Below are 27060 nucleotides of genomic sequence, written 5' to 3'. Positions count from 1 at the left end.
TTCAATGGGCGCGCGCGCGTGTATGTGTGTGTGCGTGTGCATATGTGCGTGCGGCGTGCGTGCACTGTGTTTCAGTGAGGGTACAGTGCTCTCGGGTACGCGCTGTGTCGGTGAGTGTGTAGTAGGCATGTTAGTATGTCCGAACAGAATTCTATGTAAAAAATAAGAAATCTTAATGCTTATGCAATTTTGTTTTTAGTGCAGTTGATATTTAATGTCAGCGTGTCTGTACTAGTAAGGGCGGGACACTCATCTATATATATATATATATGTCAGCCGTGTGTCAGTCAGTGTGCGCGCGCGTGTGTGTACTATGTCAGTCTGTGTGTGTGTGTGTGTGTGTGTGTGTGTGTGTGTTCTATGAAATGCATTTTGTTTTAATCTAAGCCTTATTTACTTCATAGCTTTTATAATCCGATTCATCTCGTCAGTCGTGACTTTAGTGTACTTTTTCATTCGTATGAACACATTGGATGTTTTCCATTGTCAGATAGCGGTTGATGTGTTTTTAAGGCATGTTTATTGTCAACTGGATGATGTAAGGCGCTTTGAGCAGCACTAGTGCTGGATATCGCGCCATAGAAAAACTATGTAGAAGAAGTAGTAGCAGCAGCCGCTGAGTACGCCGGCATTACCGGCTGCCGGAGCCTGACAATTTAAAAGGCTTGACGACTTTTCTTCTTCTTTTTTTAACCGCTGACACTTAGCATCTCGTACATGCAAACTAATGACTGTAACTGACGTCAACGTTGTGCGAACACCAAACCACAGACAAAGACCACGGACATGAGTAGTTGTCAGACAGATCAAGCAGATTCTGCAACGGAAGCTGACGTGTGCGATCAGAATTATTCCCCTTCATCATCATGGCTGCCGCCGATGACACTGCGGTTGAATATGAACCGTCTCTTAAAAATATTGTCGACCAGTCCTCGCTGAAATGGGTATTTGTTGGTGGAAAGGGCGGTGTCGGAAAGACTACTACAAGGTAATACATTTTCGATTGTATACTCAAAGTATGTATCATTTTATACTCATTGGTTTATACGCTGACACAGGCGTTACAAAGAACTTGCAAGACTGACTAAGCGCGTTTGCATAATATAAATGCTGCTGGTCAGGTATCAGTCCAGGACCAACCCCTTGACCACATCATACCCCCATGACCTTAAGGGCGTCACGCCGATAGGTCGTTAAACTCAACTCTACCTACCTATCAGTCCAGAAAATGCGATGTAGTGTATGTGGATTTGTCCGAACGCAGTGACGCCTCCTTGAGAAACTGAAAACCGAGAAAGACTGAAGCAGCAGACGGAAGGTTTGGTGGGTAGGTAAGCCTAAGATCCAGACTCTGAATTCTGCGGACTTGGACATATTACTGGAACGTCGCACCCGACTGTCGTATTGTTGTTGGTTTTGATCACACACGCGCCACCACACCGCCCTCCACCTCCCCCCCCCCACCCCCAGCCCCAGCCCCCGCGTTCCCCTCCTCCCCCCGCCCCCCACCACCCAATCTTAAATTGTGTCAAAGTTGAAGTCCTTCCTCAAGCAAATGATGAGTCTTGCTTACTTCCCTTGATTTTAGGATTGGGAGAGCGCATCAGTGAGCTTGGTAGGCAGTGTTGTGCGAAGAGAAGAAAGAACATGGAAAAAGCAAAAAATAGCCAATATCAGACTGCTGTTCAAAACGTAGGGGTGCAAGGTGCCAGGCATGTGCTGGAAATCCGGCACAGACAAACATGACTTTGGGTAGTTAGCTTGTTCCCTGTCTTCAGTTTCTCTGTGAGGTTATTATTTAGTGACATTATTTTGTCTGTGGCAAAATTTCAGATTGAAAAAACAAGGGAAGTATTCACATTCAGTTTTGTTTGACCAAATGTGGCCTATACATGTGCTTGTTACCATGCGTCTGAAACCACTGGAGATCATTATGTTGGCTCACTCTCTGCTGATTTTGCAATGAAAGGTGCTTTCACCATTTCGGATATTGTGACAGGAAAGTGGCAGAATGGTTTAAACACATATTTGCCAATACAGTGTCCATTAGGGTCTGGGTTCAGTTCCCACTCTTGCCCTCTCCCAAGTTCAACCAGAAAATCAAACTGAGTGTCTTGTCATCCAGATGATATGATAAGCTGAGGTCCCATGTGCAGCACACACTTGGTGCACTGAAAAAGAACCCGTGGCAACAGAGGTGTTGTCCTCTTGCAAAGATTAGAAAAAATCCTCTCAGATAGGTACACAAACAGACAAAATATAATGATCTATGCATGCATTCAAGGCTGACTGGCACATTGGGTTATTCTGCTGTCAGGCATATATCTAGCAGTTGTGGTGTAGTGTGATTTGTTCTAGCACAGTGAAACCTGGTCAGATGATGGATCAAAATCATCGTACATCAAAAAAAAAAAAAAAAAAAAAAGGACCATTGCCAACCAAACTACAGAAACGAAAGCTGTGTTTTGCTCAGTTTGGCTGAACACTGTTTTGCGGAACTAGTAGTGAAGTTTGTGTTTGTGGTTGGCAGACTGCTGCAGACAAACGGGTGCTCCAGGATTTCACATTGTCAAAAACAGCTGCCACTTCATCAGGGCTAAACTTTAACGGTTCATAAAGGGTAACCATTAGTGACTCAAATGACCACAAACATGACAGTTGCAATCTCCTTCCTCTGCACCCCCACTTCTCCCTTTCATGAGCAGAATGCATGGTGTAGGCAGGACAGGATCAGTTCAACCTCTCCCCTCTTCCCTCACTCTTCGACAGCAGTGTGTTGACAGTGAATAAATGACTCAGCTGTTCAATGCTGGAGAACCTGAGACTGGCCACATACAGTGCTCTTACAGTTGAAGAGAAAAAAAATATTGAAGAACTCAGATTTCAGGCAATTTTTCCCACATTAGCTCCAGCTGTGCAAGAAGTGATGCTCTTGAGTCTTTGTGGACAACTGAACATGACACCTTCATTTTTTTTTTTTTTTTTTTTTTTTAACTATGGGAAAGGTGTGTGTGTGTGTGTGTGTGTGTGTGTGTGTGTGTGTGTGTGTGTGTGTGTGAATAGCTTCGGTATTATTGTTTGTTTTCTTAACAAGAAGTGTTCATTATCATTATTTTTTGCTTTAAATAAAACCTTGCTATTGTTTTGCTCTGATGTGTTTTCCTTTTTACCCATGTTTTCCCTTTTGACAAATGCTATGCTGGTACTGCATTCTGATAAAAATTTAGAAAAGGCATATAATATATCTGTGGATGTTCAGATGGATGCCAGATCTATTCTTTGAAAGTAATGGTGTTCCAGTGTTTGCTGGTTAATATTCTTTCTTTTTCTGTCCACTTTTTGAATTTTCTCAGATTTCATAATCATTGATCATTCTCTCCCAAATTACACTGTAATTTACAGTGTTGAGAAAATAACAAAATGGTAATGCTGACAGTGTTCAGGTTTGATTCTCTGTTTTACTGAGTTGGCATAATAGTTTCAGGCATTCATCTGGGCAGAAAAAAAGATTTCAGGCTTGGGTAGGTCTCTCTGCTTTCAGCCCTGGAAATGAATTCATTTAAGGTATCAGAATGAGGTTGAAGCGGACATCAGGTTGTGAAATGTGTGTGATAAGAACACTTTGAAATAAGGTAGTGTATGAATCATTTGCAAAATTTTACATACTGTTTCCACTTCGGCTTAATCTACTGCAGCAGCCTGTTTTGGCATTGAATGACAGTAAATGACTCTTCACCAAGTTGAGGGAGAAGAAGAAGAAGAAATAAATAAGGGTTACATGTAACTTGAAAGAGATTATGATTGGAGGCTGGAGAGAGGGAAGCATATGGTTTAGGTAGCAAATTAATCATTACCACCTTCGAAAACAACAGCTGACAACAACAGTGGGAAGAGATCTGATGATTTTGTACAGCTACATGCGCAACAGTTGAAAGAACTCAAACAACAGCATTAGTTAATTAAAAACTTTGATTTACCTTTTGAAAAGGAAGGAGAAGGAAAGGTTGAATCAAAAGTGTTCTGTTGCTGCAGACAGTAGGGAAGAGGTGGTGTTGCAAAACATTAGAACTTTATGAGTATGACCAGCACAAACTGATAAAGTTCTTCATTTATGATGTGAAAGCAGACACTGTGAAGGGCAGTGACTGGTGTTTCCATGCACCATTTCTCCTCAGGTTGTCTGAAGCATTGTCATTATGATTGACATTTGCTCCATCTGAAGTGTTTATTTTAAAATGTAAAAGAACCTAATTATAAAGCAGATACTCATGATAGGAATGACATTACAATATTAGTACTAAGTATTACTAGTAACAGTAATTTACTGGTCCATGGCACTTGGTGTTCATTCTTAGGCAAGTGACCATTTGCTTTATTTTCTGCTTATCTCAATATCTGTGATATTCAGCACGACTTAACTATGTATAATATTAAATAATAGATTTATATACATAAAATATCAATCAACTTTTTGGACTCTTGTAGGAAAATGTCAAAGATTAGATCGTAGCAAAGCTATAATTTCCCACCATAGAAATCAGCCATTTAAATTGTAATATGATCATGTATCATGATGAATACTGTTTGTGTGGATCACCATTGAGGCATCAAATTCAGTGCAAGCTTTGCACAGAGGCTTTGTCATTGAAACAAAGAACCATCAGCAGTCATCAGTCTTCTGTTTAGAACTATGCAGTCACTGGTATCAAGCTATGTACACTGTTGTTGTTTTTGTTTGTTGTTTTTGTTTTGCTTTTTGTTTGCTTTTCTTGTTTGTTTCTTTGTTTTTGTGTTTTATTATCATTATTTTTAATCCTGCACCAGTATTGGTATCAAACTAAATAATACTATCAAAAGTGTATCATTTTCAGTTTCAGCTGGTAATATTGCAAATAAGCCTTTTGCAGGTGGTTTGTTTGTTTTTTGTTTTTTTTTGTTTTGTTTTTTTGTGAGAGTTGAGTGCACATTGTTTTCACTATATCTGCAGTGCCATGCTATGTCATAGTTTTGATTTAAGTGCAGCCTTCTATCACAAAGGCAATAGCTACAAAATGAAAGTGAATTTTCCAGCAATTTTCTCTTTCTTTTTCTATGCCTAGAGCTCTGAATTTCTCTCTCTCACTCTCTGAGTCTCTCTCTCTCTCTCTCTCTCTCTCTAGTCAGTTGTGTTATTACCAGTGTATCACACTCTTTGTAACACTCCATTTCAATCTGCTTGTTGACAGCTGCAGCCTTGCAGTTCAGCTGACAAAAGTGAGGGAGACTGTGCTGATCATCTCAACTGACCCTGCTCACAATGTGTCTGATGCTTTCAACCAGAAGTTTTCCAAAGTTCCCACTCTGGTCAAAGGCTTCACCAACCTCTATGCCATGGTGAGAGATTCTGCTGTTTTTAACTCACTCAATACGGCCAGTCGTCCTCTTCTCCTCTACACAGACCCCTCGGATGTCCAGTGGGTGTCTGAATGACCCAACCTTTAGCTTCCGTCGTCAGAATTGTGGTATTCTTTGTCAACATTCACCTCTTCAGTATAAGAGCCTTCCGCTTGCAATATTTTGATGATGGTAATTGGGGAGAAATGCTGTTAATGTCGTCTCTTTCGCCGTTCGTATGGAGAGAGTTAAGTGTTATTTAGAGAGAGGGTCTGTAAAGATGCGTGGCATGATGATTTCAGTCTCATTTGTTTGTTTTCTATTTTCTTTTTTTTTTAAGTTCTGTATTCAGTTTGAACAGACAGCCAAGTTAAAAGCTTAAAGTTTAGATTGCTTTGTTGTGAGTTTGATTGCAAATTGCAGGTCTAGTTGTTTGTTGTTTTTTCTTGTAAATTATTTTTATATATAATGTCCTGAAGTGGTAACTCTCTCTGTCTGTCTCCCTCTCTCTGTGTCTGTCTGCCTCTTTCTGTCTCTCTCTGTCTCTTCTTTCTCTCTCTTTTTCTCTCTCTCCCGCTCTGTCTTTCTTTCTCACACAACACACACATGCAAATTACAGCACGCACACACACACACACACACACACACACACACACACACACACACACAGAGTGTGTGTGTACATACAGCATTTACTGATTTAGGTTTGGTTCAGCACACTGATCTGAGTTCGGAAAATCAATGGGTCATTTTCAAAATGAATGAGTCATGAAACATCCCGCATTCTCCACCCCCCCCCCCCCCCCCCACCCCTATTGGCTGTCTACCAAACCCCCTCAACTACTACACAAGTGTATTTTGTACAATATTGTCCATTGCACTCTTTTGATGTACTCATAGTGAAACAGTCTGGATAGATATAATGTATATTATATATGTGTGTGTGTCCACTCTCTGTGTTTTTGTTGTTCTTGTTGATGTTGACAGGTACAGATGAAGTGTATCTTGCTTGAGGATACATTGTATGCAATGTTGTATGGGTGCGCTTATATCTTGCTTGAAAATTGTTGTATGCAATGTATGAGTGCACTGCTCACTATTCTGGATCTGGGAAAATTACCCAGGACACATTCAACAGTCATGTCTCACACACACACACACACACACACACACACACACGCATGTATGCACGCACACATGCATGTACGCACGCACGCACGCACAAGTGCGCCCATTCCTGAAATCCTGTCTTCCTACCTGCACACACAAATATGGGTGGTGGTCCAGTGGTTACGCATCTGCCTTGGATGCAAGAGAATGTGAGTGCACTGGTTTGAATCCTACACTCTCCAGCATCGCATCCCCCTCCCAGATGCTAGTCATCCTGATGAGACAATAAACTGAGGTCCCTTGTGTAGCATGCACTGAGCATGCACAAAAGAACCCACAACAACAAAAGGGTTACCCCTGTTAAAATTCTGCGGAAAAATTCACTTCGATACGAAGACGAAATACATCTGCAGGCAGAAAAAAATAAGAAAAAAGTGTGGCACTGTACTGAAGCAACTTGCTCTCTGCCTAGATTTCACATGCAGAAATCTTTTTAATTGTGACAAAAGAATAAAACAATGCAATGCAATGCGGTGCAGTGCTATGCAATGCAATAAATACAATACAATACAAATACAATATACACACACTAGTCACAGGATATGTAATACATAGCCTGTTTTGAATTGCCATTAGTGTTCAGACAGATGTCAGGAAACAGATAATGAGATATATATATATATATATATATATATATATATTGTGATAGAAAAAGAGTGGGCGATGAGTGTTCTCGAGAAATCCATCTTCATCATAGACCATTGTCTGAGCCACAGATGTCAGGAAACAGATCTGTATTGTGATAAAAACAGAGTGGGCAGTAATTGTTCTGGGGAAATCCATCTTCATGACAGGTCATTGTCTGAGCTTGTGTGTTTCCTTCGATGTGGAAGCTGACAAGAACAGCTAAATTCGGAGTTGATTTGGGTGGTAGATAAGATTTGCTGAGATTTGCCACTTTTTGATAGCTCACTGAGCCCTGTGCCCAAACATAGCTCCTACATATGTATAAACTGCATTGTAAAGGGAATTAACTTTTACAGTATTTCTGGATGTGTTCACACGTAATCTGGAGGGAAAACAATTTTTTTTCAGCGTTTTTCTGTATTAATATGGTATGAAAACCTGCCAAGACTGTAAACTCTCCAGGGTTGAATGGATTAAGCGTTTGTTTCTGTTGAAGCCACAATATAAAATTATAAAGTTGTGTGTGTGTGTGTGTGTGTGTGTGTGTGTGTGTGTGTTTTACATGCTCTGAGCCTGACACTGGCTCTCCATCTTATATATATCTCTGTGTCACACACATGCATGCCCTTAATAGGCTTATGCATGCGCGTGCGCGTGCGCGCACACACACACACACACACACACACAGACGCATGCATGCATATAAACCCTTGCTGAGTAAGTCAAGTGACTTAATAGCTTCTACATCATTGGGTCATTTCAAATTTGCATGACTGATGACCGACTCCAGACCTAAACCCTGTACATGTGCACACAGTGTGATACAAACACACATACCCACACTTGAACTGAATCAGCACGTTATTAAATTGTCTTTCTTTAATTACATACTATATAAATTTTGATATAATGATTAATATTTGAATTTTGTACCAAAGCTGTACTGTGCATGAGGATAAATTGATAATTTTACAAAGAGTTGAATGTATTTTTTAAATGTATTTATATTTATGCAGTATCTATTCTTACAAATGATTTTCGCACACTTGCTTAAAAAAGAAAAAAATTATTCTGTCAACCATGTTTATAATGAAATGTATTTATTTGGCAGGAAATTGACCCCAATCTTGGATTCTCTGAGCTGCCTGATGAATTCTTTGAACAAGGTAAAATAATACAGTCCATACAGTAAACTTCATATGAAATGTAGTCTTGATGAACTAACATTGTGAATTACACTGGTAATGGTACAGTGGTAGTGTTTTGTAATAAAGGCAGTTGTTGCTGATTCATTTGTTCTATTTGAATATTGTATGACTTAAGAAAGATAAACTGAATGTTTGTAAAGAACTGCCTAATTTTGGAATAAGAAATATTGATAAAGCATCAAAACAGTGACTTTTATAAACCACAAATGAGAAATTTTTTTAAAAAATCATAGTTGGCAGCTGCTACTGAAATCCATACAAACAAGTAACATACTCTGAAAAATTAACAAGCTTGGTAATTAATTATACTAATCATGTATGTTCACTGTGCATGTGTGTGTGTGTGTGTGAAGAAGGGGTATGCATGCTTGTGTGCAAGGATATGTGTGTTCATTTATTTGTTGTTGTCATCCAGTTTTATGCAGTTTAGTTTTATGCTCATTTTTTAAATCCTCCATGCCCCTGTGGGAGGAGATTTCATCCCTGTTTCCATAGCTGACTGTGTGGAGTGTTTGTTACAGCTGACATGATGACCATGGGGCGGAACCTAGTCCAGGACTTGCTGGGCTCGTTCCCAGGAATCGATGAGGCCATGAGTTTTGCGGAGGTGATGAAGTAAGGTCCCCCTCTGATTTTTTTTTCCTTCTGTGTGTGTGTGTGTGGTCATCGGTGGTTGTTATAGTGGTTGTATTAATTGTAATCTGTCTTGCCATTTAAGAAGCTAAATATCAGCATCAGTTTTTGAGTCCAGCTATTCTGCTTACCACCAGTCCCAAGATTAACACGAGGAAAAGCTTTTATGGCTGATGTCTGATTCCTGCTGTGTGACGACAAAATTGAAAATGACAGAATGTGGGGAGGGGGGGCTAGGGGGTGTTGGCAGGTCAGGTGGGGTGTGGGTGGGGTGGGGGGTACCAGCACATAGCTGTAATAATCCAAAGCATATTTTTGCTCACCATAAGAAATTTGTTTGTATCAAATGGAATGTTGTGTGCCAGAAATGGAGCAATTCTGTCTTAACACTTTTGCTGCCAGGAAAATAAGATTTAAGTGAAATCTATTTGCCAGGGTTTTTTCACAAAAAACGGTTATAAATTTTCAAAAAAATTCTGTGCTCTTTGTTATTTGAGAAAGACCCATAAAAGTATATATTTTCTGAAAGGTAAATGAATAAAGAATGCAAAACACATATTTTCCCAGTTTATATATTTTTAGTGACATGCTGTTGTTTTGAAATCAGTGTTTAGTTTTTTGTCACATTTTCAACTTGTTCATTACAGACATTAGTCAGGTAATCTGCACTAAAATATCATATTTTCTGGACAAATGGATATCTGCACACACAAAATCATACTGGAACAACCACAATAATTTTTTTTTTTAAAGAGATAGATACAGAATGCATTGTGATTTCTCCAAGTGATAACATGGATGTGAGGCCACGCCCCCTCAGTCTCCACCCCCCTCCTCTTCACCCTTCTCACATGATCACTTTATCCAGTTCTCATCAGACCGCATTGGCTGAATGCCAAGAAAATCGCTCACACTGTGTCCTGCTAATAATTCAGTTAGTTTCTGTCGTCTGCTACATCTGTACAGCCGGCATCACTCCCTGATAGTCGTATCTTGGCCACTCTCTTGATTGCTCCCATTATTTTCAATCATATCGTCCTGTAAATGTTCATCACTGTCTTCTCCTTTGAATTTGTGCTTCAATTCTTTCTGAGCATCAGCTAAAGAAAGCAATCTTGGTTGATGTAGTTCGCCATGATCGCATGTCTTGAGCACGGCATCAGTCTGACATTTTGTTGAGCGAGCGAGGAAAAGAGCCAGGCAAAACACTGCGACAGTGACCCAACCAAAACGTTCAAATAAAGGACTGCTTCATGACATAGATGGTGTTTCTAGCTATGAATAGAATCTAGAAAGATTCCCCAAGCTAAAGCGACCAGCATTTTTGTCAACGAACTGAATGCAAACCAGGGAAAAGTCAGAATATTTCGATGACGAGTTATCTCGTCATTGTGGCAACGAGGCGTACACGCTTGTGATGATGAGTTATCTCGTCATATAGGCAGCCTACGGGTTAAGCAGCCACGTTGATCGTGATCTCATTGTTTTAAGATCATAACATAGACCTCTCAAAGTGTCAAACCTTTTGGCTTTGATAAATCGCCAAACACATTTCGGGTGTGATGATATACAGTATGATAATCACTCCCAACAAATCCAGATATTTTGGCAAAATGATGATGATCTAAAGGATCTGACACGTTCTTCCATTCTGAACAGTACGGAAGAAAAGGTCCGTCACCACCTGCCTGTCGATCAAGGACGACTTTCCAGAAAAATATTTACTCATAGTCGGGATCTATGCCCATTTTCAAAAGCTATGAATATTTCTCTCAAAATAATGGCAGAAATTGGCCTTTGTTTCCATAAACCAGCAAAATCTTCAAACGTGCATGCACATTGGGAGTAAGTTCAACTCACAGAATTATAGTATCTCAAGTCAGTGCGATTAGTTAATTTAGATGGGTGCTAGTAGATATTCATTCTTGTAGTAACTGTTGGAACCTGTGCGCAAATCATTCTCTGAATAAAATTTAGCAGCCTCCTTTGAATGATATGTTAACACAAGCTATCAGTGGTATCCGTGTGCAGATAATTTAATGTTATAAAAGGTTGTTAGATGACTACACTTCTTGACTGACAAACGACCAATTGGATGAATATAGATATTTGTGACTTTAAGACCTTCACTTTTTGCTATACTTAATTCTAATCATTATTGTTGTTGTTGTTATTATTATCAACATTATTATCATTACTACTGTTAATTCATCCCTGCGATGATGGTTTCAGGTTGGTGAAGAACATGAACTTCTCCGTGGTGGTGTTTGACACGGCGCCCACTGGCCACACCTTGCGCTTGCTGTCCTTCCCCAGCGTCATTGAGAAGGGCCTAGGGAAGCTCATGCGACTGAAGAACCAAGTGGGACCCTTTATTTCACAGGTCTGTGCAGAGAGTCAGCATTTTCTCCTAACGGCCCAACCGCACCCCACCCACCCCCAGCCACAGTCCACACATCACTCCAACCCCAGTCGTTTCCCCCCTTCTCTCACTCAAGCTGTGTACATGCAAAACTTGTATGTTCTTCACGTCTTGTCTTTTTTCTCATCACAGCTAAACCAAATGGTTAAGACAGGGTGGTGTTTTGAAAATGTAGTCAGTTTGGAATTGTTACCTGGGCCTTTGATAGACATGGGGAAGGAACAGCGAAAAATGGCCAAGGCCTGTGAAGGCTTCAGATCTCTTCACTTTTGGTGGGGCTATGAAGGGGAATGTTTATTATATATATATGTATGCATATATATATATATATATATATATATATATATATATATATTAATGTTTGTTAAGAGAAACTGACAAAGAAAGAAACTTAGAATTGAAATATTGTGCATTTCATCTAAGTGCTGCAGAAACACAACCATATAGACCATTTTCCTTGTGGATGCTATGCATAAAGGATTATACCTCCCTCACACATGTACAGTTATGCTTTCTTGAACCATATCATTTGGAAAGAGTAAATAATTCTGCAGCTGTACCGTTTCAGTAGAATTTGAGTGCTTTAAAGATTCTGTGAGGTGCTGGACATTAAATCAAAAGCTACAAGATGGGAATCTTGGGATTTTTTTTTCTTTAGGCAGAATAATTGCTCAGTTTGTAATGTATTTATATTTCACTGTCAGGCATGGGGAGAATTTTCTAACAAGTCCTACATCTGCCAAGAAATGTGACTGAGTTTATGGTGTGTAAACACGCTGTTATTTCTTCTTTGACTTGACAGCGCCTGCATATATCTCAGTCTGGAATGTCTTTGTGGTATAAACTAATGATACTGCAGTTGGATGGAGGAAATCCTTTGAGCCAAGGTGTATGGTAGTTCTGCAAGAAGTAGTTAATACTTACATCATTGTTTTTTAAAACAGTTTTTGATAGTAGTAAATAGTAGTGATAAAAAGATGAAGGACTGTAAGTAACAATGATATTGGTGGATAATACATTTCAGTAAAGTAAACAAGTTTTTTTGTTTGTTTTTTTCAAATTAAAAGATGTGGAAAGTGACAACTTCATTGCTGGAATCAGAGAGGCAAGTTGTAAATGGTTTAGCCATTTATGTATGTTTACGGTAAATATGGGTTTGAAATATGTTTTGAATGTTCAATGTGTGTGTGTGTGTGTGTGTTCTTTTTGCTGTTTTTTATTTTGTTTATCCCAGATATTTATTTGACAGTGTTACATCTGTTGTAAGGACACAGCTTTTATCTTTGAGATACAAAAGAAGCCCCACATTGAGTTGGATGCCTTTTTTTTTTTCTTTTTTTCTTTTTTTTCTTTTTTTTTTTTTGTCATTGTCCTGTTACCAAGTAGTGTTTCTGCTTGTCTTCACTTCACTCAGTTGATTGTTGCGCCTGGTTGGTCGTGGTTTGTTGTGTGGTGAGAAGATCCTGGTATGACTGTGATCTGATCTTCTGATCTCTTGCTTCATGGCTGTTGGAAAATGAACCTTCTGCTTTTCCTCTGCCCAGATCACTGGCATGCTTGGGATGCAGGACGTCAACGCTGACCAGATGTCCACCAAGTTTGATGACATGCTGACCACCATCAGACAGGTCAACGAGCAGTTCAGGAACGCTGTAAGTGGTGTCGGTGAGAGAGAGAGGGAGTGAGGGAGGCCTTGGTTGTGAGTAGGTGTTGTGCGAGTGCGCTGTTTGATTTGATTTGATTTGATTTGATTGATCGTTTCATTTCAGGTTCTCAAGGAGGCGTCACTGCACTCTGGCAGATGCCTGACCAGCAGCATAACCCGGCGCTCTAGTCGGGACTTGAGTTTCAGTTTCAGTTTCAGTAGCTCAAGGAGGCGTCACTGCATTCGGACAAATCCATATACGCTACACCACATCTGCCAAGCAGGTGCCTGACCAGCAGCGTAACCCAACGCGCTTAGTCAGGCCTTGAGGGGGCCTGAGTGCATGCATATATGTTTGTGTACCTTTCAGAGTGGATTTCTTCAGCGCATGTGACCTCAGTTTATTGCTTCTCTCTCTCTCTCTCTCTCTCTCTCTCTCTCTCTCTCTCTCTCTCTATATATATATATATATATGACATTGACATTAACGACTGTCAAGCCGGTTTTAGAAAGAAATATAGCACAGTTGATCATGTTTTTACATTATTCGCCATGGTTCAAAAGCAATTGTTGCTGCACAAAAAATTATATGTTGCTTTTATCGACTTTAGAAAAGCCTTCGATTCTGTTGTCCGTATAAACTTATGGAAAATTCTAAAGAAAAGGGGAATTAATGGGAAAATGTACCAAGCCATTACAAGCATATATAACATTGTGAAAGCAAGAGTTAGAGCTGGCGGTGAACTTAGTGATTCATTTATGTGTCCTTCAGGGTTAAAGCAAGGAGAAGTATGTAGTCCAGTTCTGTTTTCCCTCTTTATAAACGAATTAGCAGAAGAAGTCATTCAGAAAGGTAAACATGGTATTCAACTTATTCCTGATTTATTAGAAATCCTAATTCTTATGTTTGCTGATGATATTATTTTGATTTCTGACTCGATTGTAGGCCTCCAGAATCAGTTAAATGTTCTGTTCGACACAGCAAAGAAACTTGGGCTGATAGTTAACTTAGAGAAATGAAATGTTATATTTAGAAATGGTGGCTATATCTCCGAAAAGGAAACGTGGTTTTATGGCCAGAACAAGCTTACAGTCGTTAACATGTATAATTACTTAGGAATTATCATGTCCACCAGACTTTCCTTCACGCACAGTTTGAATGATATGGCAAGTCAAAGAAGAAAGGAGTCATTACTATATTTAGATTGCTGTGGTCATTAGGAGAAAAATCACCTACTATATTCTTCAAACTTTTTGATGCTCAGATCCAGCCAATACTTAGTTATGGGGCTGAGGTTTGGGGAATCATTGCAAATGTTGACACTGTGGAAAAGGTACACATTTTTGCTTTGAAAAGATTCTTGAATATTAGTTTAAGAACACCTAACATAATGGCATATGGAGAACTTGGACGGTTCCCACTGTATGTTAATCTATACCTAAAGAGCATTAAGTATTGGTTGAAAATTTTGAAAATGCCGCCCCATCGCTTACCACACAAAGCGTATAAAATGCTATTATACTTCTTCTTCTTTTTCTTATTCCTCTTGATTCCGTGGGGAACATAGGGCCGCAACAACACTCCTCCAACGCACCCGGCTCTGGCTGGTCCTCTTCAGTTCGGCCCACGTCATTCCGGCCGCCCTTGTCTCTGCCTCAATGCTTCTCCGCCAGGTCTGCTTCGGACGGCCAACTTTCCTTTTCCCCTGTGGGTTCCAATCAAGAGCCTGTCTTGTGATGTTTGTTGCAGGCTTGCGTAGTGTATGGCCTATCCATCCCCATTTCCGTTTCTTGATTTCCGTCTCCAGTGGGGGCTGTTTTGTCATGTTCCAAAGTTCTTCATTGGAGACAACCTCTGGCCATCTGATGTTCAGGATGTTTCTTAGACATCTGTTGGTGAATGTCTGAAGCTTGTGGGTGCTGGTCTTTGTCACTCTCCACGTCTCTGAGCCATAGAGTAGAACCGACTTCACGTTGGTGTTAAAAATCCGGATCTTGTTGCGGATTGAGAGGGCTGTCGATCTCCAGATTGGTCGAAGGGTGTTGAAGGCGTGTCTTGCTTTGTTGATACGGCTCTTGTATGTCTTCGTCCGTCCCCCCGTCTTTGCTGACAACACTGCCTAAGTAGACAAACTTGTCAACCTCCTTGATGTTCTCTTGGTGTAGTTGCACTGGATCTTGCTTCTTGTTGTTGACCCTCATGACCTCTGTTTTCCCAATGTTGATTTGGAGTCCAGTCTTCTCAGCTTCTTCTGCCACACGACATAGTTTCTCCTGCGCATCTTGCTGCCTGTGGGAGAGAAGACTTATGTCATCTGCGAAGTCTAGGTCCTCCAGCTGTTTAGTGAAAGTCCACTGGATGCCTGTCCTCCGATCTGCTGTAGACTGCCTCATGACCCAGTCAACCACCATCAGGAAAATGGTCGGTGAGAGCAAACAACCCTGACGGACGCCGGTTTGCACACTGAAAGGTTCCGTCAGTTTCCCGTCGTGGATCACTTGACAGGTGGCGTCTTCGTACATTTGCTGGATGATGGTTACAAACTTTGGTGGAAATCCATAGTGGTACATCAGTCTCCAGATGACATCTCGGTCGACACTGTCAAAAGCTTTTTGAAAGTCGACAAAGACTGTGTACAGGGGGGTCTGCCACTCCAGGGACTGCTCGATGATGATGCGCATGGTTGCGATGTGATCCGTGCACGAGCGATCTTGTCGGAAGCCTGCTTGTTCGTCCCGAAGTGTCTTGTCCAAAGCGTTCTTCAGTCTCTCAAGAATGATTCTGCTCAGTACCTTGCCCGGAATAGACAACAGCATGATTCCCCGCCAACTGTTGCAGGATGAAAGGTCCCCTTTCTTTGGCAGCTTTACAAGATGTCCTCTTTTCCAGTCTTTTGGCACTCGCTCCTGTTCCCAGATCTTGCAAAGGAGAGGGTGCAGCATCTCAGTTGAAGTCTGGATGTCGGCCTTCAGAGCTTCAGGTGGAATTCCATCTGGGCCGGCTGCCTTTCCTGACTTGAGGGACTTGATGGCCTTGACGATCTCGGTCTTGCTGGGAGGGTTGGTGTTGATGTCGAGGAGCTTGGTAGGTGGCGGGATGTCTGGTGGGGCGGGTGGTGCTGGTCGGTTGAGCGTTTCTTTGAAATGCTCCGCCCATCTTGCTCTCTGCTGTTCTTCGCCAAGGATATTATACTACCATTACAGTAATAAGAACACTTGGGCATCATCAGTCTGCTTTTTCTTATATAAATTTGGCTTTGGGGAGGTCTGGGAAAACCAAGGGGTCGGTAACGAAAATGAATTTTTAAAAGTCTTGAGAAATCAGCTAATTGATGAATACAAAACACAGTGGTCTTCTGATATGCTGCACAGTGAACGTTTTCAATTCTATAGAACATTTAAAAGTGATCTTATTTTATCTCCATACTTACAATTAGTAAATCATTTGCGAGCCAGAGTCAGTCTGATCAGAATGCGACTGGGTGTGTCTGAATTGTATGTCCATAAGTTGCGTTTCAGAAGGAACTTGTCAGTAAATCAGCTGCTTTGCCCATTCTGTGAATTTCAAATAGAAACTGAAACTCATTTTGTCCTACAATGTCCAAAGTACCTGGATTTAAGAGAACAGTATATCCCTGCCAAATATTATAATTATCCATCACAATTTAAGCTGACAATGCTATTTGCATCAGAATGTAAAACGTTGGTCATCCGCCTTGCTCTGTTCCTTGAGAAAGCTCTGAAAGTCCGTCGTATGTATCTGTTAAATTTGATAGTTTAAGTATGTCATCAATACTTACATGAGTGTGTGTGTGTGTGTGTGTGTGTGTGTGCGTGTGTGTATATGCGCGAGTGCATAGGTGTGTGTGTATTTAAATGTGCATGTATGTATGTGCATAGCTGTGTATATGTGTACATATACACGAGTTTGGATAACTATGTGCACATGTTCAAATTGTGTAATATGGTTTTTGATCATAACTTACGTGACCTTGCAGGGAATCATTCATCTGATGTGACTATGAATTTGTAACCACCCTCAATGACAAGGGCCAGTGGCCTATTCATTAAACCATTCAGTGTTCAGTGTTCTCTCTCTCTCTCTCTCTCTCTATATATATATATATATATATATATATATATTTGTTTTGTGTTGTTTTTTTTGTTTTTTTCTCAAGGCCTGACTAAGCGCGTTGGGTTACGCTGCTGGTCAGGCATCTGCTTGGCAGATGTGGTGTAGCGTATATGGATTTGTCCGAACGCAGTGACGCCTCCTTGAGGTACTGAAACTGAAACTTATCTGAATAACAAGATGTTCAGTTTGATTTTCCAGTCAGAAATTGGGCGAGAGAGACTGGGATTCCAAGCCAGATTTTCATGGGCACCATATTGGCAGAAAAGCGTTTTAATCATTCTGTCACCTTCCTCGTTTTATCATTGTCCCAGTTTCTGTTTCCAAGCATCGTATTTTGTTTGCTTGCTTCTTCACCGCAACACACAGCTGCATTGTTGCTGATCTTGTCAAATGTCCTTGTACCAGCAGTCCTCAGGGGTGTGGTGGAGCAATCATTTTCACAAGGAAGAAAGGTTGGGGGGGAGGGGGGCGGAAGGGAGCTTGAATTCATCGAACCCAGCGCCTGAGCATTGTTTGGGCATTGAAATTCCTTTTGTTAAAATGGTTCCCTTATCCTGGTTTCTACATTCCTATTATGCATAAGCCACAAGCGAAGGGGAATAACTTCTGCAGTATTTCCCACCATGTCAACACTTGTTAATTATAAGGAAGAAACTTCTTTTTCTTTTGGAACCCCCCCACCCCCCCACCCACTTTTTTTTTTTTCCTTTTTTATTTTTAAAGTATGTTTTCTGCCTTTTTCCTCCTCATCCCAGTATGACAGGGAAACTTGCTAAGGCAGTAAACTCTGTAGGGCTGTATGGGTTAAAAGAGTAATTTGATGTTCCTTAGCTGTTAGAATTGTTGGGCTGCTGGTACAGGGTGATATTTCAAGTTGTTTTCTGCATTTCCTGGTTTAAAAGACAGGACCTGTCCCTTTCCCTGCTGCTCAGCCTGCAGACAAATCTAGGCGCTCAGTCAGATCTGAACTGAGCACTGATTGTAGCACCCTGTTTTGGGTGGGTTTTTTTGTTTGTTTGATTGTTTGTTTTTCATTACCACGTTCAAGTCTTTCACAAGTGGAGCATCTTCTTTAGACATGCCAAATAAAAATGAATAGATAAATAAAAACTAATTACTTTGATATTTTTCACAGGTTTGATAGGCTGTGTAAAATACAGTTCAACAGACTAAGAATTGTATGTCCCCACTTGGGAAGTTATTTAGTTAGTTGTTTATGTATTTTTCTTTTTTCTTTTTTTCCTTTTTCCCTCAAGGCCTGACTAAGCATGTTGGGTTATGCTGCTGGTCAGGAATCTGCTTAGCAGATGTGGAGTATATGGATTTGTCCGCGTGCAGTGATGCCTCCTTGAGTAACTGAACTGAACTGAACTAAAAAAAATGTTTTCGAGATGGCTACCGTCAAAAGAGGGCGCTAGCCAGGGGGACAAAGGGGACGTTACCTACTTCCGGGAGGTTATCGGCCGTAGTTCTCTCATTTTCTCCGCATAGGTGGATAGTAGTTTGCACAGGACAGGAATGTCAGACCCCTGCCGGAGTCTGCACTAGTTGGGTCACGGTAAGTATGTTATTTAAACATAATTTTAGATAGAAAATTTCCTTTGTAGTTCAACAAAAGGAACTCTTGACAGGCTCTAACAGTGTACCACAAACAATAAATGTTTCAGGACCAGACCACCTTCGTGTGCGTCTGCATCGCAGAGTTTCTGTCACTGTACGAGACGGAACGCCTGGTTCAGGAGCTGACCAAGTACGGCATTGACACCCACAACATTGTGGTCAACCAGCTGAACATCATGAGGCCAGGTGACAAGCCCTGCCGCCTGTGCAGTGCCCGCCAGACAATACAGAAGAAGTACTTAGATCAGGTAGGGTTGGTGGAGAGGACTGTTTGTTCAGGTGATTTTGTATGAAGTGTGTATGAAGCCTACAGCTTTTCCATGGCGGTACAGTGGTGTGCAGTGTGTGTGTGTGTTTGTGTGTGTATGTGTGTGTGTGTGTGTTGATGGAGAGGATTGTTTGTCCGTGGTTGAGTGTGTGTGAAGCCATGGCTTTTTCATGCCAGTACCAGTGAGTGTGTGTGCGTGTGTGTGTGTGTGTGTGTGTTTTCACATGAGTGTTTCGATGTCCATGATAGATTGAAAGAAATATCCTGTTGTGCGTTTGTGTTGACAGTTATGCGAATTACACCTTTTTGTATGCAGAAAATAACGTTTTTTTGTTTTGTTTTGTTTTTTTACTTTGCCCTTGACACATTCTGGTCATTCACTTTCAGCTAACAAGGGTCGGGGGCACCAGAGATTTTCACACTGATCTAAATCTTTGCATACATATAGATTCACCCACACATTCCTAATCACATGCACACATGCACATGAACGGGTGCACGTGTACACACACACACACACGCACGCAGAACTCACATATACAAACACATACATGGTCGACCACCCACATTAAAAACACAACACTTGCATAATGTTTATGTACTCACAGAGATTAATCAGCCAGTCAGCAATGGAAATAAACGTCTCATTACAGTGTCTCGCTATGCAATCAAATGACCTGCCTGGCTCAAAAGAGCACACACAACTGCGTTCTTGTGTTGTTTTACGTTGATGATGGTAGTAAAAAGAAAGACTGGCATTTTCAGATTGACGACCTGTACGAAGATTTCCATGTGACCAAGCTGCCTCTGCTGGAGGAGGAAGTAAGAGGGGTGGAGAAGCTGTTCCCCTTCTCCCAGTACCTTCTGCATCCATACAAACCAGACTAATGATTCTGTCGCCTGTGTGCTCTTCCCGTGCCAGCAAGTAAGAGACATTGTCACGAGTCTGGTGGCCAAGAGGAGGGGGGGTGGGCGTTTTACTTAGTAGGGAGCACAGTGGATTTTGTTTGTGTTGATGTACAGAGACCTTATTTCTGATTCTGACTGAAGTTGATGGTTGTGTTTGTGTGTGTGAGCGTGTGTGTTTGAAACAATCCCAAGATTATTTGTTGGCAAGAGTGTGTGTTTTTGTTTTTGTGACATTGGGGTGCTTTGAGGAGACATTTAACATGATTTTAAAGGAAAACTGATATTCTGTTTCACTTTGTCTAGGATAGTTGCAGTTTCCATGTGTTCTTGAGGAGGATGATTGGTCTTTTTTTCTCTCTCTCTTTTTTAGATTAAATGGAAGTGAAATAGATGCCATGTGCAGAGCACAAAGAAAAAAGTATTTTAAAGAAAAGAAAAAAGGAGAACACTCCCCTGTGCCCCCGCCAAAAAAAGATCCCCAAAAAACAATGGTAACGATAATAACAAATAACTCCCCCCCTGTCCCCCACCAAAAAAAACAAACCCAAAAACAATGGTAATGATAATAACAAATAACTACATATGAATTGAGGAGAGAACACGTTTTCCTTACCTGTAGAAATTAATCAAAAGACCAATGTGTATTTGAAAGTCTTTTTTGCTTAAATTGATCCACATGATATACGTCTTGAAGCAAGGCGCGTCGCAAGCAAAATGGCGACAGTTTTAAGTGAGTTCTGTTCACACATGTCTTTGTGAAGGTCAAGGTACTTGTGTCAGTGTTGTGTGTCTCATCAGGGCTGTAACTCTCTGTTTTCACGTTCTCACGTTGAGCTGTCAAATGATGTGTCCACCTCCATGTCGTCTTCGTTTCGCAGATTATGATTTTTATAGCCTACATTTTTGTCTTGTTAAACCTTATATTGCCTTGCTTGTTCAGAATCTATAAATATGACCCCCTTTGTTGAAAAAAAAAAATGAGCTGCATAGTTTAAAAAATAAATAGAGGCTAAAAAAAAAATTCATCAGTAATACATTGATTTAGCAATTCTTTAAAAAGAATGTGAAGACATCCGTCACATATTTTATTATTGTCTCAAGAAATGTTTATTTATTTACTTATTTATTTATGTATTTATTAAGATGGTTTACTATAGCGCATATTCTTGAGGCTCTATCAGTCTATGCATTTTACAGTATCATGTCATTGCCAACATTGCATGTTCCCGTGACACTTTTCATTTCTCTTTTCCTGCCCATTTCCAGCTAGCCCTGCATGACGACCACAGCAGAAAAGATGTTGATGAATGAATGTGAGCTTTGTGGAATGGATAGGTGAGAGATGGGGAATTAAAAAAATTGTTGAAAAAAAAAAATGAAAAAAAAAAGGAAGTGAAATATGTGTAATAGCAGCATGGGATGTGATGGTATTATCTTTTCAAAGTAAGGCTAAAATCATTGTAGTCATACGTGACTCTCCTTATTGTTCATGGCTGGTGTGCATTGAAGGCATTGGTAAGTCTCTTTGCTGTCCCTTGAAAGGAAGGTTCTTACTTGCCAAACGGTGTGTAAGTTTCTGAATAGAATGAATGAGACTCCCCCCCCCCCCCTCCCCCCCCCCCCTTTTTTTTTTAAATCTTTTTTGTTCTGGCACGGTTGCTACTAAATTATAGTATTGTGGAAATTCTGCTACACATGTTTGCGAGTTAATTTATACATTTGTTTTTTTTTGGTTTTTTTCTTTCTTTTCAGTGGTACCTGTGTAAGAATTAATGGCTTTTTACTGGGTGGAACAGTTGTTTTTTTTCTCATTCAATGCAAGATAACTATCTAATGTTGAAAAAAGTTTCATGAAGATATTTGTTGAGTCATAGGATTGTGCTTATCTGGGGTTTTTTTTGTTTGGTTTTTTTTTCTTTTTTTTAAGGTCCAGGGTCCAAAAATAATTGAAAAAGTTGTGTCATGCTCTTCCAGAACTTAATCATACTCACTGAGGTATTAATGTGCAGTTTTAAAACAGGAATTACTCAAAAGTGATGTCTGTGAGGTCTTCAGCTGAGAAAGAACTCGTGAAATAGGGTCAAGTAGTTGGTGACTGATGAAGTGTGGCTTGACGGGCGCAATAGCCGAGTGGTTAAAGCGTTGGACTGTCAATCTGAGGGTCCTGGGTTCGAATCGTGGTGACGGCGCCTGGTGGGTAAAGGGTGGAGATTTTTACGATCTCCCAGGTCAACATACGTGCAGACCTGCCAGTGCCTGAACCCCCTTCGTGTGTATATGCAAGCAGAAGATCAAATACGCACGTTAAAGATCCTGTAATCCATGTCAGCGTTCGATGGGTTATGGAAACAAGAACATACCCAGCATGCACACCCCCGAAAACGGAGTATGGCTGCCTACATGGCGGGGTAAAAACAGTCATACATGTAAAAGCCCACTCGTGTGCATACAAGTGAACACAGTAGAAGAAGAAATGAAGTGTGGCTTGAGTTTAGAGTGCAACTGACAGTGAAATAAAAAAAAAAAAACTTTCCACAGTCTGCAGCCTTTACTGCCCTGCTCTTGTAATGACCACTCTGAGTTTTTCTCGACTTTCATAGCTGTGGTGTGTCCATGTCCATGTGAGTCTTTGGTGCATGCATTCCTACCGTGCGATGGGTGCAGTAGACTAAGGGTTAGATCATTGGGTTCTGAACTAGGGGAGCAGGGGTTCAATCCAGGTATTGGTCTCTGGTTGAGATTTTCCCAGTCTCCCAGGTCGACACATGTACAGACCTGCTAGTGGGTAAGTGCCTTAAGGCCAGACACGGTAGTGAAATTTTGACCAAATCATGATTTTTTACGATTTTCGTTTTTTCGCATAATTTGCTTCTTCAACATCTAATCTTTATAGTCATTTTCATATTTTGTACTAAATCGGTCGCAAAAGGTGTTATATTTGCAAATGAAAGTTGCTTCCTGATGTTGATTTTGTCTGAATTTTTCAAACATCGTCCAAAAGTGTTGATTTTACACCTTAGCAACGTATACTTTCATTTCCCGAAGCCTATCATATCGCATATCAACAGAAACAGCGTCATCTTGTGAATACTCAGACCCGGTTCTTTTAGTTGTTGAAACGGACTATAAAACACTGCGAGCGATTTTACACACACACTGTATCGCGCGAACTTTCCCGAGTTTTCCCAAATAAGGGCATAGAGTACTATGACTGTGCAGTTTCATTGATGAGACTGACACCAGTGGAAATTTCAGCCAATCAGATTTCATTCCGCTGGGCTCAGCCAGCCTTCGGGCACGCTCGGCTCCCTCCGTCGAGAAGCCAAAATGGCCGTCCAATAACAACAACATGCTGACATGAAAGTGTTTTTTCTCGTCAATTGTTGATTATTTTGCCAGCTAAGACATCTGCTGTATTTATCATGCCTCGGCATAAGCAAGGAAAGAGACGATTGCACTTGACAGCTGCTGCAAAAGCAAAATGGGCCAAATGTGATGCAGCAGCGACTGAAAGCGTGGCTTCGAAGAAACCTGCACCTTCCACATCAGACTGATAAAAGTGCGTCGAGAAGAAAGATCGAAATCATGAACCCTGTCGCATATAATGGTGAGGTGGAAGACCAGAACTGGACTTTGCTACACGTTTTCCAGCTGACCAGACTGATGAGTGACCTGAGTTGCCCAGAGTGCGGAGAAACGGGACTGTCAGTCAGTGTGCGAGAGAGGGAGAAAGCTGGTTTTGCGGCAAAGCTTGCCATGTGCTGCGATGGCTGTGGTTATGAAAAGTGCGAATTCTCATCCCCACGAACTGGATTCAATGACAAAAAGAATACAGGTTTTGAAGTAAACAACAGGATGACCATGCTGAGCCATGAACTGGGAGGCAGCTACACTGCTCTTCAAACCTTCAGCACTGTCATGGGAATACCAGGCATGCATTTGAAAACTTTCCAGGCCCATGACAAGAAAGTAACAGGTATGTTTGTGAGGTTTTTTTGATGGTTAAAAAAATCTTTATCTTTAACTGTGCAGTACAAATACACAAGTGTGCACACATCCCTGCACTGATAACTACTAGTGAAACATTACACTGTCAACCACTGAATCAGTCACTCAGGCAAAGTTTTGCTTGTTCAGTCTTGACTATGATCCATGTGTGTGTGTGTGTGTGTGTGTCTGTGTGTGTGTGTGTGTGTGTTTGTTTGTTTGTGTGTGTGTGTGTGTGGTGTGTGTGTGTGTGTGTGTGTGTGTGTGTGTGTGTGTGTGTGTTCATGAATGGGTGAATGCATGTATATCAGTTATGTGTGTAAATTATGCACAGTGTGTGTGTGTGTGTGTGTGTGTGTGTGTGTGTTTCATTGCAATATTATATATTTATGTATGTGTATGTGTGTGTGATATTTAGACTCATCACCTGAGGAAGGAAAGTAAACTATGTAAATGATATAGTTGTGAGCACAGCACAAATATCTCACAAACATTATGCATTTTTCAGCTGCTGAAATTGAATCAGGGTCAACACTCTTAGAACGCACAGCAGCTACAATCCAGCAGGCGTATGCAGAGACCGATGAAGACCTGCAGGGGGCACTGGATAAAGGTGAAAATCCAGTCATCAATATCAGTGTTTCATATGATGGAACATGGCAAAAGAGAGGATTCACATCACTGTATGGTACGCCACCCTACGACGTCTCAACAACCGAGAGGAGGAGGCCAGGGATCCAGATGCCTACCAAGCAGGAGGACACTAGCTTGTAAGTACCCCCTTCCACTGTGCTCTCCAAAACTGCTCTCATATCAGGAGTATGGGAAAGCCAGACCACTGGAATATGTCTGCCAATCTGTGTAAACCATTTCACGTTCTTTGTGAATTTGTCATCATGTGAGCTGTGAACTGGATTATTATTGGCCACAAAACACTTCAATTTCAACTTCTTCTCTTACCTGGTGGTTGCTGTGCTGTGGATTGACATGCTGGGTGAGTAAGTTGTACTCTTTTACCACTTGTGCTAAACAACACTCAGCCAGTAAAGTTTCTGTTCTTCTTTCTCCGTTTTCTGGGTTTTCTGTTTTTCGCACTCTATGCACATTTCAAATGGCTAAAACTTCCACAAAAATAAACACAGAGCCTTAAAATTTGGCATGGTGCTTCTTGAAAGTATGGTGCTTAAAAGTACGCATTGCTATTTTGAAACAAAATGTATAGTTATGTTTTATTTGAATTTTATTTAGAACAATCGGTGCAATATAACTGCGTTGACCAAAAAAAAATCTCAAAAATATAAATTTGTCATTACATCAAAAAGCTATCCGTACTTTTATAGATATTAACATTCCTAAACTAGATCAGGAAACAGATTTTGGCTAAGTGCAATTGAAAAAAAGCCTTAGGCTTTTAAAATGTTTTGTTTGGCAGCCATCTTGGACTGTTTCCATGGCAACCGGAGGTCCAAACACCAAAAAAAGAATAGTTTTGAACTTCCCAGTAAATATACTTTCAAAGTGTAATACATTTTAAATTAAGGCAACAAACACCTCTGATATGAACTTTACTGTAGTGTCTGGCCTTAATCTCCTTCATTTGTATACGCATTTAGGAGACCAAATACATGTGTTAAAGATCCTGTAATCTATGTCAGTGTTTAGTGGGCTGTGGAAACGCAAACATACTCAGCATGCGCATCTCCGAAAAAGGAGTATGGCTGCCATAGCAGTGTGGTTAAAACAGTTATGCGTGTTTAAACTCATTTGTAGACCTGTATGAGTGAACAAAGAAATTGCAGCCCACAAATCCATCAAGAAAGAAAGGGAGATGCCTGCGGTGAGTTCCTCTCAAAGTCTTCAGTAGCAGTATTTCCATATTTCTCATGCCAAAGTCTTTTGTGCCAGTCAGCTAATTTTTCGGGGATGTGGGGTGTGGGGCCTTCATTGAAAGGACATTGTGCCTTGTGGCAATCTTCATTTCAAAAGGAGGCTCACTCATTTTGGGGCTGGTGCCAGTCAGCTAATTTTGTGGGGATATTCATTGAAGGAACATTGTGCCTTGCGGCAGTCCACATTTCAAAAGGAGGCTGACTCATTCTGGGGCCCAAATTAAGCAGCTGTCATCAGTACAGACTTTGGGAGTGATGTCTTTTGCTTGTTTGAACTGGGGACAGGCACTACTGAACACACCACCAAGGCCTGACGAAGCGCGTTGGGTTACGCTGCTGGTCAGGCATCTGCTTGGCAGATGTGGTGTAGCGTATATGGATTTGTCCGAACGCAGTGACGCCTCCTTGAGCTACTGAAACTGAAACTGAAACCACCACTGAAGTGACTCAGCGCTAGTGCAAGGTCTCATCTGGAGCGTGGTATCATGGCATCCTAATATTAGAAGTAGAACAAATGATCAAGAAAGACACCTAACAACAGCAGCCACTGGTGAAATGTCTAGTTACAGACTGGATTAAGTTAGAAACTTGAACAATTGCTTGCGTTGGATGAAAATTTCAAACGATTTTAAAGAGCCATGGTTGTCAGTTTCTGTCCTTGGATCCAGACATCATGCAATATCAGTTAATAGGTTCCAGGAAAAGTTACTATTAAAAAAAAAAGATTGCTCTGATTGAAAATGTTTCCTTTTGACTTGCAAAACCAGTTTTCACCCCAAAACAACATCTGCATTGTGTTGGAGTTGTATGAATTCATAAGCTTTGCTTGTAAAGAACAGAAATCAAAACAAACATGAATTAGCGCCCTGTGCAATGACATGTATGTGTTTGGGTCCAGCTTTCTTCCTTCAGTGTTTTAAGATGGGTTGTCTAGTCATGTTGTGGTTTTTACCAGTCTTTAAATTTGATACAAACTGACTAGAATGAAAAGTCTCATTTGAGTGACACATTGTGGAGCGTTTGATCCTTTGTGCATGCGTTTTATCCTTTGTGCATGCATTTAAAAAGAACCAATATCATTTTCCATGCTTCATAATTTGCAAATTTTTTTTGTGTGTTTGAATTGATTAAAATGATCAGTCTGTGCTGTGCACAAGATGGATCTGTTTTGATA

The 27060-nt window shown here is 40.8% G+C and overlaps 2 protein-coding genes across 2 annotated transcripts; both read left to right on the top strand.

The window, feature by feature from the left end:
• Positions 1–857: 857 nt before the first annotated feature.
• On the top strand, positions 858–21836 carry LOC143280126 (ATPase ASNA1 homolog). The gene is made up of 8 exons (XM_076584684.1): positions 858–988; positions 5226–5373; positions 8282–8336; positions 8900–8993; positions 11244–11394; positions 12978–13085; positions 18881–19081; positions 19867–21836. Exons 1-8 carry the CDS (start codon positions 867–869, stop codon positions 19987–19989), a joined length of 1002 nt encoding a protein of 333 aa, XP_076440799.1. The 5' UTR covers positions 858–866; the 3' UTR covers positions 19990–21836.
• Positions 21837–22811: 975 nt separating this feature from the next.
• Positions 22812–25573, top strand: LOC143280128 (uncharacterized). The gene is made up of 2 exons (XM_076584686.1): positions 22812–23986; positions 24506–25573. Exons 1-2 carry the CDS (start codon positions 23506–23508, stop codon positions 24769–24771), a joined length of 747 nt encoding a protein of 248 aa, XP_076440801.1. The 5' UTR covers positions 22812–23505; the 3' UTR covers positions 24772–25573.
• The last annotated feature ends 1487 nt before the right edge of the window (positions 25574–27060 follow it).

The sequence above is a fragment of the Babylonia areolata genome, chromosome 3 (genome assembly GCF_041734735.1).
Source record: "Babylonia areolata isolate BAREFJ2019XMU chromosome 3, ASM4173473v1, whole genome shotgun sequence".
Classification (NCBI taxonomy): Eukaryota; Metazoa; Mollusca; class Gastropoda; order Neogastropoda; family Buccinidae; genus Babylonia; species Babylonia areolata.
Note: the sequence above shows the minus strand (reverse complement) of the source record. Positions and strands in the feature narration are given on the sequence as shown.

Excerpts from the sequence above, each read along its gene's own strand:
- LOC143280126 (XM_076584684.1), top strand. The coding sequence starts at position 867 with ATGGCTGCCGCCGATGACACTGCGGTTGAATATGAACCGTCTCTTAAA. Across the intron at positions 5,374-8,281 it reads TCACCAACCTCTATGCCATG|GAAATTGACCCCAATCTTGG; the intron begins GTGAGAGATTCT and ends TTTATTTGGCAG. Across the intron at positions 8,337-8,899 it reads TGATGAATTCTTTGAACAAG|CTGACATGATGACCATGGGG; the intron begins GTAAAATAATAC and ends TGTTTGTTACAG.
- LOC143280128 (XM_076584686.1), top strand. The coding sequence starts at position 23,506 with ATGCAGCAGCGACTGAAAGCGTGGCTTCGAAGAAACCTGCACCTTCCA. Across the intron at positions 23,987-24,505 it reads CCATGACAAGAAAGTAACAG|CTGCTGAAATTGAATCAGGG; the intron begins GTATGTTTGTGA and ends TGCATTTTTCAG.